Source organism: Chaetodon auriga, chromosome 8, assembly GCF_051107435.1.
Source record: "Chaetodon auriga isolate fChaAug3 chromosome 8, fChaAug3.hap1, whole genome shotgun sequence".
Classification (NCBI taxonomy): domain Eukaryota; kingdom Metazoa; phylum Chordata; class Actinopteri; order Chaetodontiformes; family Chaetodontidae; genus Chaetodon; species Chaetodon auriga.
The window spans coordinates 7,363,815-7,377,087 of NC_135081.1; the positions used below are offsets into that span (position 1 = coordinate 7,363,815).

Sequence of the window (13,273 nt, forward strand, 5' to 3'; positions counted from 1 at the left end):
CACATTTCACTCGACCTCAAACACTCTGCAAATGAACACTCACGTAATCACGTAAAGAGAGACACCACATGGTCCCTTCCATTTCTGCACAACCTGAAGACTTCTTAATGAATTCACTACAGGAACAATAACCCAGACAGGATCCACCTAGCTGTCTGTGCATACTGTCCACCCTTAAAATTAAGTGCTTCAGCTACTTATGGAGAATAATACAGACAAAGTTGTAGTGATAAAAAAAAGTAAAGAATTGCATGTAAGTTGAACCAGATGTACATTTCACAAAATCCAGAATAACAGCTTGAGTGCTCATTGGTTATTTGAAATTGACTGTCAACTCGACATGCAATTCAGCCACCTTGATTGAAAAAGGTGGCATTTTAACATTATAATGTCTGCTGTTCTCTAAAAGTTGCTGAATAACTTCATGTTGTCACTTTAAAGGACCATACCTGTGTTTTTGCTTGTTTTAGTCAGTTTACTAAAAAAATATATGGAAGTCATATATACTTGACATTACAGCAGACCTGTTTTCAAAGCAGGCTGTAGTTCTGAGTCTTTGAGTGTGTTTTGTTCTGACTGAACATGCAGCGTTAATGTACACTCTTTTCAATTCAGGTTGAAAATCAGCTTATGGAAAGGGATGTGTTTGGTGAAGGCACCCAGTCAGTCTCACCCAGCTACATGTGCAATGAACAAAAGGCTTTAGAACATCATGTCAGCTGCAGATAGCTTTAGAAATCTGCACCCTGATTACAGTGCAAGTGCAATAAAATTTGACCACAGCTGAAGCATACATGATGTTCATTCTGCTTTGAGCAAGTGTCAAGTTAACTCCAATACAACAAATTAAAGAAGTTGACTGAGTCAAGTGGCTGGCTAGTAGTTGGGGAAAACATAATCAGAAATAGTGTGAAGTACAATATGAATGTGATTTGTAGTAAATGGGTTAAAACATGCAAAAACAAACCCAAAGAAAACAGGTATGTTACTTAAATCTATGCATCTTGGAGGAGATTCGAGGTTGCAACAAATTCCTTTGGCCTCCAGACTGTCCACCCTGCCAGCAGAGCTGGGGCCCCACTGAGTGCCTGCCTATCTCTCAATAACCTCTGTAGGAACCACGGAGCCATGGATAGACACGAGTATCACAGCAGGTCCCGCTCTGCAGACCAGCGGCCCACTATAGAGCGCCCCACATCCCGCTCGCGCTCCACTGAACGCCCCCACGACTCTTCGCTCATGAGGTCCATGCCGTCTCTGCCATCTGGGAGGTCCGCACCCCCCTCACCTGCCTTGACGAGGTGTGACCCAGATCGGAGACCAGCTTAGTAGAGAAGCAGACTGCAGTTTTACTTGTGCAATCATTTCCCTGAGGCACAGCTACTCTGGAGGGAGCAATAATTTGAACATTAGCTTAAAACATCAGTAAGCAATTTTATTAGACTAAAGCCCAGTGAATATATTAAATCTAATATTATGATCCTAACCTGGAATAGACATACAGAGATCCGGTTACTTACAGCATCTAGGTTAGTCAGTCATATTCATATTAGGCTACGTAGATAAGCTTGGTAGCCTGCTGACTCCATGATTTTGTTTGTCATGGTAACAAATTAGAAGAATTCATTGTTTTTTTGTCCTTATTCACGGCTTGCTTATCTACAAGTCTAGTGACTCAATAAAAGATATCTGTGTGAAATTGTAATCATCCAATAAGGCTACTTCTTCCCCCAGAGCAACTCTGCCTCAGATAAATGTTTGCATAACTAGAACCTTAGTAGAACTAAACCAGTTCCAATCCCGTCCCATGAGCTCCCACCCACCCCGAGCCTGACTAACTCACAGAATGAACCAGAAAAACCACATCACTACCACCTGCCTCCCACCCTCCCAGTACCCTGCTTCCCTGCCTCGCCTCAACTCACCTCACCTCACCTCACCTCACCTCACCCACTCCCCCCTCACAACTACCTCACCACCCACCCAGCCACTTTTCTGTTTTGTCCCCAAAAGCACCGGTGCTGTATTTTCTTTACACATGTCCCAGGCACGACAGCCCCGACACCGTAGATAGCGTGCTGACTCGTTTTCATTTGGAACACACTGCTCATACACTTGTGTGAGTATAGCGGTGATGGGCCAACATTTTACTTTGATTTCATTACTAACATCAACCGATGAGGTTTGTCCTGTGATGGCATTCTGTTCTTTTCTTTATTCGTTTTGAGTTGCAGCCTTTTGGGGACAGTCTGAACGCATGGTCGCACTGGTCTGCTGTTTCTGCATTGAACTCTTCTCTCCTTGCAGCTTGATGAGTCGACTGTACATGCGATTCACACCTGGCATCTTTTATTGCAGCTCAGTTCCCTACGGTTGATGTACCCCTCCACTCCCATGCCATGTGCCAAACATCATTGCTGTGTGTATTGGTTATATATGCAGAGATACAAGGTGCTTTGTGGATTTCAAATAATCAGGAAATCCTCACAAAGTTGCTAAATGCAAGGAATCTCTGCATTATGTAAAACAATGTCAAGCTGTAAACTGTTTACATGCAGCTATAGAGCCACTATTAGCACTGTTACGTAGAAGATTTAGCTTTTAATTATTAAAAAATAATCAGATCAAAGAAGTAAATATGTGATATAACATACCTTATTTAACTGATCCTGCATAAGTAGATCATGTATCAGTCTCCCTCTATCGTAGATAGCTTTACTTATTTTTTTTTTTTTGTTCAGCTTTACTTTCTGCAGTCAAAACTAGAGCTTTCCCTTTTTGTGCTAAATCCCTTTTCTCACACTGTGATGTGGGTGCGACATGGCCAGGCCCTGCATCTACCATCAGATCTTGTCCTAATCTGTGTCTCACCCCATCGTCCACTACTTTTTGTCATGTAGGGCGCATCCTCGTAGTGGATCAGTCCAGACCAGTCCCACCAGTACCCCCATGTCCAGTAGACGAGGACGGCAACTCCCGCAGCTTCCGCCCACGGGGAAAGACAGAAGTAAGTCACCTGGTTGCTTTCTACTTGTATAACACATTATGTCTATTGAGTGAGGGCATCTTTATATTAGTGTGTTTCTGTTGTGGTATAGTTTTTTACTCGGTGGCCCAGCAGATTGCGAGTGAGGAAGAGCTTTATTTTTACAGCTGCTGCTGACTCTCACACTTCACTTTTTACTGAGACAGGAAGGACTGTTATTTGCTGATGGAATCTCTCAGTATAAACTGTAGATTATATCATGTATGCAGGGATTTTTCTTTGTTGATTTATGCTTCATTGGTGTTTACTTTTGCCCTCCATCCATAACATCTCTGCTCGGTTCCTTTTCCATTTCTCTCTCAGAAGATGGAGACGAAGGAACAGAGCCTTGTGAAGGTCTGTACCTGAATGTATGGGTTTAGTCTTTCAGACTGGGAGTGCAGGCTGAGCCGCACCTTACTCTGAAGGCCAAAACCCTGTCTGCAACGGTGGGTGGATGGGTTCACTGGAGGCTGCTCTTACTCTGTGCTCCTTGAATCCTCCCTCTGTTGCGGCTGTGTTTCACGTACAGTTTAGATGTCCTGTGTCATGGTGGAGGCCTGTCTGGATCCTACTATTGACTGTCCCAGTGTTGTGTTCAAACGTAGCCTCCCTGTTTCTGTGTTATTTAGCTTTTTGGACTGCTGAGACACTTCGCCAAAGCTAATACTGTCTGTATCTACCAAACAGGGTAAACTCAAGGCTTTGAAAATGGTTTAAAGCACAGTAGTTTGAAGCTCTCACATCTCCACAACTACAAAGAGACATTTGAAGTCATATTTGTTCCTCAGCACTCCTCTGGCAGATGATATGTGTCTTAGCGACTTGTGACGTGTACTGTAAGAAGAATCGTGATTTTTGCTCGTGTCTTTGAAAATGTTGTAGCTTTGCGCTGATTGGAGGGAATGACTGGGACAAAGATAGAGAGGGTGTAAAGCTCAAGCTACTTCTGGAGAACTTGTCAAAGCACTCGCAGAACTCTTTCATCACTGTCAGAGTCCATGAGGGCTTTCCCTGTCTTCTGTGCAGCCGCCAACCCGCCCCGCTCTGTCCCTATCTCTGTCTCTCCATCTTCGTCACTCACTCCTTTGCTCTCTCTCTCAGTCCCACCCTTCTTCTGTATCTGTGCCATCTTTTTATCACTGAAGCTCTCTCAGTCTGGACCTCTGCGTCGCTTCTTTGTGTCGCCTTTTTCTCTTTACTACTGCCCCTGTCTCACTTTTTACTTTTCCGCTGTCAGGCAGTCTATCTTTCCCCACTTCTCTCTTTCTCTCTCTCTCTACTGTACCTTTCAGGCCAGTGGCAGTGTGTGGGCAGTGGGGGAGGTATTGATCTGACCTTGTGCTGTAGCTCCCACAGAGCCGTATGGCACTCAGCTTATGCCTGTGTGAGTGTGTCCGTAGCTTTTTGTGGACTGAATCCATATTATTGCCTCTTGCTGATTACAAAGAAGTGCTAGACTGTTGAGAAACCTGGCGTTGTTTGTCTTGCTGCTGTGCTTTGACATTTAGTCAAATGTCATACGTACACATACCTAATTGTATTATATGTTATCTGTTTATCTGTGGCGACTCCTAAGGGGGAACAGGGGAGGAGTTCAGGGCACCTGAACCCCAACATGCTCACCCAGGTGTGTTTATCACTACAGAAACAGCCTTTAAAGCTGTCCTGAAGCATTGTGTTTTCATTCGTTCTCCTGAAATATGTGACGCTCTTGACTCCTTTTTTCAGAGGAACCTATTTTTGAATGAGAGTAATGTACAGTATGGGTTTATGTACATTACATTCATCCACTGGCTTGAATGAATGACCAGACTGTTGGCAGAAACTGGAGTTCCCCACAGTTTCCACTTCCTACTTTCCCATCTGTTAATGTGGCGTGCTGCTGTCCTTTGACTGTGTGGTGCTATTAGTCAACACTGCCACAGCTACAGACTGACTCAGTGAATACTCAGTGTAAGGTTTCTAAAAAGCCACGTTCTGTTTTTAAACGGTCTCTAATCATTGTGCTCTGAGTCCTATCCTGCAAGGCGAATGCTGCTGTAAGACAGTTATATCTTGTACTGAGTACAGAAACAAATGCATGCTACAATTAGCCACACATTGTGTTGTATCATTACCAGAAGTTCATAGCATTTTGTGTTCTGGCTTTTCTATGCCAACTAGTATTCAGTGTCTCGGGGGAGCAGGATGTTTGTGTGTGGTCTGTGTTTGGGCACATACAATATGAGTTTGCCATGTTAATGTGACTTGCAGTACCAGTGTAAGATTTCAGAGCTCCATCTTTTCATGGGCCTCCATCTGTCTCTCCACTAGCAGCAGACTGTGAGGAAAAACCCCAAGGCCCGCCGGTAAATGGGAGGAAAGGCAAGTCCTCTGAGTAGTGTGATGGTGTGATTTTGCTGTGTGGGTTTTCTCAGTCAACACAAGTTCTCCACGTGCGACATTCACAAGCGTCTGTGATTCTCAATACTTTGCTACTCTTGGTGACTCTTTCTTCTAACTGCTGTAGCACGTTTACTGTATATGGTCCCTTTATTCGCACTGCCCTTTGTCCACATTTCATCTATTATATATAGAGTGTGGTTAATTCCTATTGAGTTGATTTGGAGTAATGAGATTAGAGTTGCATGTAGCTGAAGCTGATGTTAATATGTACAGAGTGCTGTCGCTGTGACCTCTGCTGGTCTGTCATTCTGTGGCTTCAGTACGACCCTAATCTGCTCTCTTCATGGATAGAGGTTCACTCTGCTCAGCTCCACCTCCCAAAGACAGGGCTCTCCATTTCCATTGTGAAATTGGCAATCACTTTAATTAGACATGGATTATGGAACACACACACACGCACACACCCTGCAGAGTACTGCCTTAAGACTGCATATATAACTCACGTTTAGGACAGTTAGCAATTCTTTTCTCCCAAACACCGCTACAATATAAATGATTGCATCTCAACAAGTAATAATTAAGGGTAGTATTTCCTGGATTCTGTGCATTTCACTCTGCTGTAGAAGTACTGCAGAGTATAATCTCCTATTTTTTAGAAGCTTGTAGACTGTTACCTCTGTTGGCCAGCAGATGGAGCAAAGTTCATTGTCTTTGAGAGGAGCTGTCCATGATTTCAGTGCTGAAGTGGCAAAGAGGTTAGGTAGCTTCAGCCTACACTGTTTTCAGACAGCAGAAATGTTTGTATATGAATTTACACGTCATAGGAGCAAATTTCTATTTTAGTTTTGATTCTTGGCCAAAATGTGTCATTTTGCATTAAGCAGTCTATTTTGACAATTCTTTTTAGCATATTTTGTGCTGGAGCTTCCTTGTTCTCTTCATAATCCAAGGTCCCTAAGATTGTGTGTGTGTGTGTGTATCTATATATATATGTGTGTGTGTGTGTATGTATGTGTGTGTGTGTGTGTGTGTGTGTGTGTGTGTGTGTGTGTGTGTATGTGTGTGTGGCTGTAGAAGTGACATGGGAGGACCAGCAGCGAGGGCTGAATGGCTCCTTGTCTGATGGAGGGACACAGGCACAGCCCTCCCTCACTGACGCAGGTTGGTTGGTCTGAGTGTGGATTTCTGACACTTTAAAAGCTGCATTTCACTTTGGTAGAGTATTAGACATTTTTCCCAATCAATAATATGAGTCCATGAGCAGTAACCACCTCATTTAATCTGTCCTGACAGTGTGGTCACAACAAACTGTCGGATCTGTGCCTCGTCATGGTGTGACGAGTTCTCATGGAATGAAAGTGCTTCTTTCAGAGTGTATCATCCAAACCAGTGCTGCGAAAGCTCCGTGTTGTCCAGGCTGTGTGAATGAAGTGTATATTATTGATTTCAAAGAGGACTCATTTTGAAGACCAGGGGTCACATAAACAAATCTGGACATGTGTTTCAGTTTCATTCATGTTGTCCTCCATACATGTTTTATTGCTGTAAAGAAAGTTTTGAGGAGCTTCCAGGTAAAGAAACCCAAAAACTTTAATGGTCAAATTTAAATGAAAGTCTCCTCTATCACAGCTTCTTGAGAGCTGCCTTCAAAGGGACTTTCATCACCAAATTTTCAAATGGACTCATATGAACGTATGCGCCTTCAAAATCTAAACAGCACTCTACCAAAGTGATCCGTCCTTGAAGAGTTTTTCCGTGCTGTCCTTCACAGTTTGTGTGGACTCTTATCAGCTGGATTGCAGCCTCACCAAAGTCAGACCTGGACAATGTACAGTAGAAGCTGGATGTGAGAAGAATGTGAAAAAAAAAGCAGGAGATATCATGCAAGGAGAGCTTGCTTTGCATATTTGGTACGGGCCGGTAGGAGTATTTCCCAGGTCAGCCTCTGGATGGCGGCTTCTGTTTTTCCTCTCTTTGCCTGCTTGGTGTGGTTTTGCAGTGTAGCGTGGAGCTGACGTTTCTGTATTTTCATCACCTGAAACGAAAAATGCTTTTTTTTATTTTACAAAAGTAAAGTTTGATGAGATGCTGTCATCAACGGACGGAATCTTGTTGCTTTTGACCAGTTCACTGTCAGCTTGCTGTTGCAGCTGTGTTCTGCAGTCTTGGAACAGGCTTCATTCAGAGGCTTTTGGGTTAAACATGATGTGTTAATACCGTCCAGCATTAACCCACAGACCACAGGAGACTTCTCCACACTGTGTTCTAGTTTTTCCCTCCCATCTCTATCTTAATATATCACTCTCTTATCCTGATGACCTACATGATGCAGCTTAAGTACGGAGAAAAAAAAGATCACTTGCTCTCTTGATTATCATTTGACTCTCTAATGAGATGATGTTCGCTGCCACAAAGACATGAAAGCTGGTGAGACAGATCTCTCACATTGTCTTTTTATCCATGTGACACTTCATAATTCACCCTAATGGAGTACTAATTGAGCTAAATGCAAATTCTGCGTAAGGGGGTATGAAAATTAAGTCTGATCGGAGTGGGCTTCTTTTGCCCTCTCGGCTGTCACTGCTGGTTTTGTCAGGCTCAGGCTCGAGGACAGAGATTAGACAGGAAGGTTGGGGAACAGGATGGTGGACAGAGGGGGCAGCCTGACTCTGCGGAGGGCACTGATGATAACAAATTGTCGCAAGAGTTGAAGCCATGATCTGAGGTCGCGGGGATCCACCACTGGTTGATCACAACACACATGGAAGTATCTTAATTGCCGACAGAGAAATGAAAGCACAGTTCTTCCACAGAGGGAAAGAAAGGAAACAAAATCCTCCTCAGAACATTCTGGGGTCTCAGCAGGCTGAGCGGAAGGAAAGAAGGACTAGAATAATACGAAGAGAAGGAAAATATGTAATCGGAGACAACAGAGATGCCTGAAAGCAAGTTGATGTTGTCGTTGCGTAACGCTCTTTCAGAAAGATACTATAGCTGTGCACTGTGTGTGAATGTGTGTGTGTGTGTGTGTATGCATCTCAGTGCGCACTCTTGCGCTCTGCACAGGTTCCGCCGATCTTTTTCTCAGTTTTCACGTTTTGTGCTGAGACGCTGTGAGGTAGTCGGCTCTCTCTTTTGTGTGCTCGCTGCTCTGTGCTTTCAGTTTGTGTTGTTTTGTGTGTGGTTTTTTTTTTTTTTTTTTTTTTTAATTTCCTTTCCTTTTCTGTTAGTTTTCCAGGCTGTCTCCCCACAGTTGCCCCATGCAGACTCAAGTGACATCCACTTCTCCTTTTACCTTCCTTTCCTCTCCCCCCTCTCCCCGCCTCCCCTCAGAGGTCTCGAGTTTCTGTCTGGTTCGGGACATTAACATCTCTTTACTGTTTCAGCTCTTTTTCCTTTAAAGCACAGAACCTCACCTTCCCAACCTTTCCCCCCCTTTCTTATTTCTAATAACTAAACTCTTAGCCTCTACCTCAGCCTCTCCCGGCCTCGCACCCTCTTGCTCTATTTTGACTTCTCACTGTGCCCATGGTGGATTTTGTGTGTTCTTGGTGTACACTATGATTTTGTTTGTGTGTTCTGTGCTCGTTGTTTTGTCATTGTCGTGTCGTATTGTTGTTGTGTTGTGTCCCTCCCTCCCTCCATCCTCTTCCTCCTCACTCTGACCCTACAAACCTGACATGCTCGGCGATCTCGGTGATGGCGTCGCCCTTGCTCCTTCCTTCCTCTTCTCCTCCGTCTCTCCCCCCTTACCCTTTGTGCATCCTCTCACATCCATCTTCCTCTCCTCTGTCTGTGTCTGTCCATTCTGTGATGTGATCCCAGAAGACGCGGACTCACCAAGTTGGACGAACTCAGGTCTGTCCCTTCTTCTTCTTCACCTCCTTTCTTTCAGACTCTTCTTCTTCTCCTCCATTTATTCACTCTGTATGTCTTCCTGACTTGCCCTCTCCGACCCACCTCCCCTCATCTCGATCGTCTTTTCTCATCCCGCTTTGTTCGCCTCCATTCTCTTCTGCCTTTTGCGCTCCTTGTTGTTCTTTAGACGACGCTTCCGCCTTGTTTGCCACTTTGCGCTCTTTTCATTTTGCTGCGGACAGACTGCGTGTGCTTGCAGCTCACAGAAGCATGCTCATGGTCATGCCACTGTGGTGTCTTTGCAGCAGGTCTTGACATGAGACACTGTGTTTTTTTCTACCTAGAAACAACTTGCTGTCAGTGTATGACCGCAGTATTCCCTGTTTTGGATTACTCTGTCTGCTGACACACATTTTTTAACATTTTCCCCAATTAATTTTATGGTAAATAATATAAAGAAACAAGGAGATATAATGTGAATGACTGAGCTAATAGGGGCTAATAGGCAGATTTTGTTACCTTTGAGACGAGCTGTTTCCCTCCGTTTCCAGTCTATATGCTAAGCTAAGCTAACCGACTGCTGCTATATATTCTTAAGAGAGTGATAACAGTTTTCCTATCAAAGTCTTGGCAAGAAAGTAGGTCACTTTGTCAAAGCCGTTGTTTATTTTCACATCTAATGAGCAGGAAGGCAAAGTCATCGACCCTTTCTGACTGCACTTTAACGTAACAACAAGTAGGTCATCAACAAAATTAAAAGTTTTAAGATTGAAAACCTTTGCTGACGTAGTGTGACATAACATGCAGTTTTGCTCCTGACATGAAATTAACCTTTCACTGTAAGTTAGAGAGAACTAAGGACATGCCAGTGTGTAGGCTGTGAGATGCTACTTAAGCAGTGAAGTAACCGTAATCAATGAGCCAAGAGAGGCAGAGAATAGACAGCAGTCTAATAAGAAAAGATCACTCTGCCTCACATATGCAGTCATTCATTCACTCTCAGCTTTTACTGCTTTTCTATGTCTGTTTGTGTGCGTGTGAAGCTACGGCCATACTGTATGTACGCATGGCACTTATACATCTACACCTTCACGTTATCATTGCTGCCATATGACACAAAAGTAGAGACAGAGAGCAAGTGGAGAGAATGGAGATGCAGGTACAGCAGAAAAGCCTCAATTTGGTGGACGTAGCGGTTTTAGCTGAAACCATTTGTTGTGAGGGATTATTATGCTGTTTTATTCTCTTTTTAGTTACAGAAATTGTTTTTAGTTCTTATGCAGGGGCATCATTACCTCCACAGAACAAGGTTAAGCTTGTGTATTGATTATGGCGCCATGTTCGTATAATGCAAAGTGCTCTTGCAGCAATATGAAACAAAGCACAGTGCTCAGACTTTAGCAGATGAGATGGGCAAACAGGATCATGTGATGATTTTGCAAAGAAGTGAAAGAGGGTAAAGAATGGATTTTACAAGCCTTTCACTTGGAGCTGAGAGGGATGCGTTGGTCAGTCGGATCAAACAGGAATGTTGTTTGCTGTCAAAGGATTGGCGTTTAGCTCGAATCTCATGCAAAATGTGTCCCAATGTGCAGCACAAGCAGTGTTGGAGGGCATATATTTTGTGCATTGTATTACTAGTAGGACTCAATAAATTGTGCTGGTCAATTAAAAATAATATTTTAGTCCAAATTTTCCATAAAGTTCAATGAGCCTGGAATTGCAGCTTGCCTTTACCAGTCAGTATTTTGTGTTTGTGTTTCTTTGTTAATACAGCCAACCATTCAGCTTTTTCCCATTGGATCTGTCCTTGTCATAGCTCATGGCTCATAGCTCAGCAGAAGCTTGTCTCTCACCACAACAGTACGTCCCTCCATCAGGCCTCTCCTCGCTGCCTCAGCCCCCGTCTGACATCTCCTGTCTCTGTGCTTAGGTATGGACATGGAGGAGAGGAGCAGGCAGATGAAACTGAAGATGAACAAGTACAAGCAGGGAGCGGGCTCCGACTCCAGACTGGAGCAGGACTACCACAAGGTAAAAACATGTCCATGCATGCTGGATGTGTGCTTCACTACTCCAGATTCAAAGAAAAAACATGTATCTCCAGTATACTGTCTGCATGGTTGCACTGTGCATAGGCCATATGGCACACTTTACAAGCAGTCAAGCATGTACACATGCACATGTCAACATCACACTGCGCATGTGTGTTGATGTTTGCACAGTGTGCATACTGTACACACACAGACAGAGTCCCACAAACATGCCAAAACAGGTAAACACTCGACTCAGTTCAAAGGTTGGAAAACACTGAGGTGGATTCATTCGTTTATTAAAAGGTCAAATCACACAAAGCTTAATATATATGTGACTCCACTCACTGCGAGTGGTACTGAGCCAAGCAGATAGTTTTGGTTTGACATTTCAGTGATGAAGTACCACTCAGCAGCAACATGCCTTCCCAGAAACAAGTGAGAGATAATTCCCAGACCTCACTTTCAACAGTTTTTGTTGGGAAATATTTTTAACACCCAATAGGAAATCATGATAATAATTCATGTTCACAGCAAGGTCTGTGGATTATCTTGGGACAAGGTTTCTAGTAAGACACATGGCAGCCTTTCAAATGTCATTCTTCAGTGAATGAGCCACTCAAACAAAAGTGGATACTTCCTAATCTTAGCACATAAAACCAAAGTTATCTGCAGTGCTGGATACAATGAGAAGTAAGGGAGGAAACGTGCTTTCTCTTTCGTTTGGGTGAACTGAGCCTTTAAGCCTTTCGTCACAAATTCAGCAATGTGACAGTGAGTGTGTGCAGAGTCAAGTGTTTACTACTTTCTTCTGGAGAGGTTCCTGAACATGTTTAGAGAGCCCCGGTGTCTCGCTGCAGTCTGGGCCGAGCCGTGCGAGACAAAGGCTGCTCTCCTTTTAAGTCTGTGGTATGAAAGCTATTACGTTAGGAGCAGCCAATGTGTTTGCTACAAGTCTATAAAAATCTGATTAAACAGTGAGTTGTCCTTCTCTGTTGAACATTAGCCTCCTTGGAAGCGTCATCGGACAAAACAACGCTCTCACTATTTTTAAACAGGGCAAGAGTGCTTGCTTTTAAATGGCAGTGTAACACAAAGTGCTGTCGTCCCTCAGCTCAGTTTCTATTTCAGTGAACACTCCACAAAACACACATGCAGGATATTATATACACATCCAGTTTTACAGTTTAATTCACAATTTAATGTATGAAAAATGATGTATTATCAGCAAAACATACTTGAAATATCAAACGTAAAATGACCTATTATGCATTATATCACTGGATTGTTATTATTACAGTTGCATTAGCATGTAAGCAGGATTTTAATGTTGTATTTGGTCAAGACGTTTAACTATTACATATTTATATACTCTTTTTAGTCACGCTAATTGCCAACAGATGACATCTGTCAAATTTTTAATAAGGGCCACATAACAGTTTAATCTGTCCATGCTGTTGGATATTTTCACCTATAATGATACATCATATTTTTTTAGATGTGCAAATTAACTAATAATCATTGCTGTCAGATGAATGTGGTGGAGTGAAAATTGGAGCATACAGAAAGAAGAGTTCTCAGACAGGATCTCAACCCCAAGCCTTATATGTTTGTACTTCTTCAGTGTCTCTTTGGTGTATTGCGCTGAAGTACATTCTGACCTTTCAAAAGGCACACCTAATACACCTTATGTAACAACATCATCCCTCCTCTCTCTTTCCGTGCTCCTCTGAGAGCTAAACTAATAAGTCTACATTATTCACATTCATCAGCCCGCTTCTGCAGCAGAACTTGCTTTGATCAGGACTAGTTATCCTTAAAAAGCTAAAGGCATACGAGAGGCGATTTGTTTGCGCTGAAAGTTCATTTTGTAAAGTTTGTAATAGTCTTATGTTGAAAAAGTGTCTCCTTTTTAAGTACTTAATGAATGACTACTCAACATTTGAAAGACAATCCAAAAGGGCTGCAC

The 13,273-nt window shown here is 43.1% G+C and overlaps 1 protein-coding gene across 28 annotated transcripts in view; it reads left to right on the plus strand.

The window, feature by feature from the left end:
* Positions 1 to 13,273, plus strand: part of rims2a (regulating synaptic membrane exocytosis 2a) — a 135,088-nt gene that overhangs the window by 96,525 nt on the left and 25,290 nt on the right. For 13 of the 28 annotated variants that reach the window (XM_076736964.1, XM_076736967.1, XM_076736974.1 and 10 more), the window contains 5 exons: positions 1,116 to 1,301; positions 2,901 to 3,007; positions 3,350 to 3,382; positions 9,239 to 9,271; positions 11,205 to 11,305. In XM_076736964.1, coding sequence (XP_076593079.1) covers positions 1,116 to 1,301; positions 2,901 to 3,007; positions 3,350 to 3,382; positions 9,239 to 9,271; positions 11,205 to 11,305 — 460 coding nt within the window. Of the gene's footprint in view, positions 1 to 1,115; positions 1,302 to 2,900; positions 3,008 to 3,349; positions 3,383 to 3,450; positions 6,446 to 6,487; positions 9,272 to 11,204; positions 11,306 to 13,273 lie in introns of those variants that run through there. The other 15 variants (XM_076736981.1, XM_076736976.1, XM_076736978.1 and 12 more) reach the window with 6 other exon arrangements.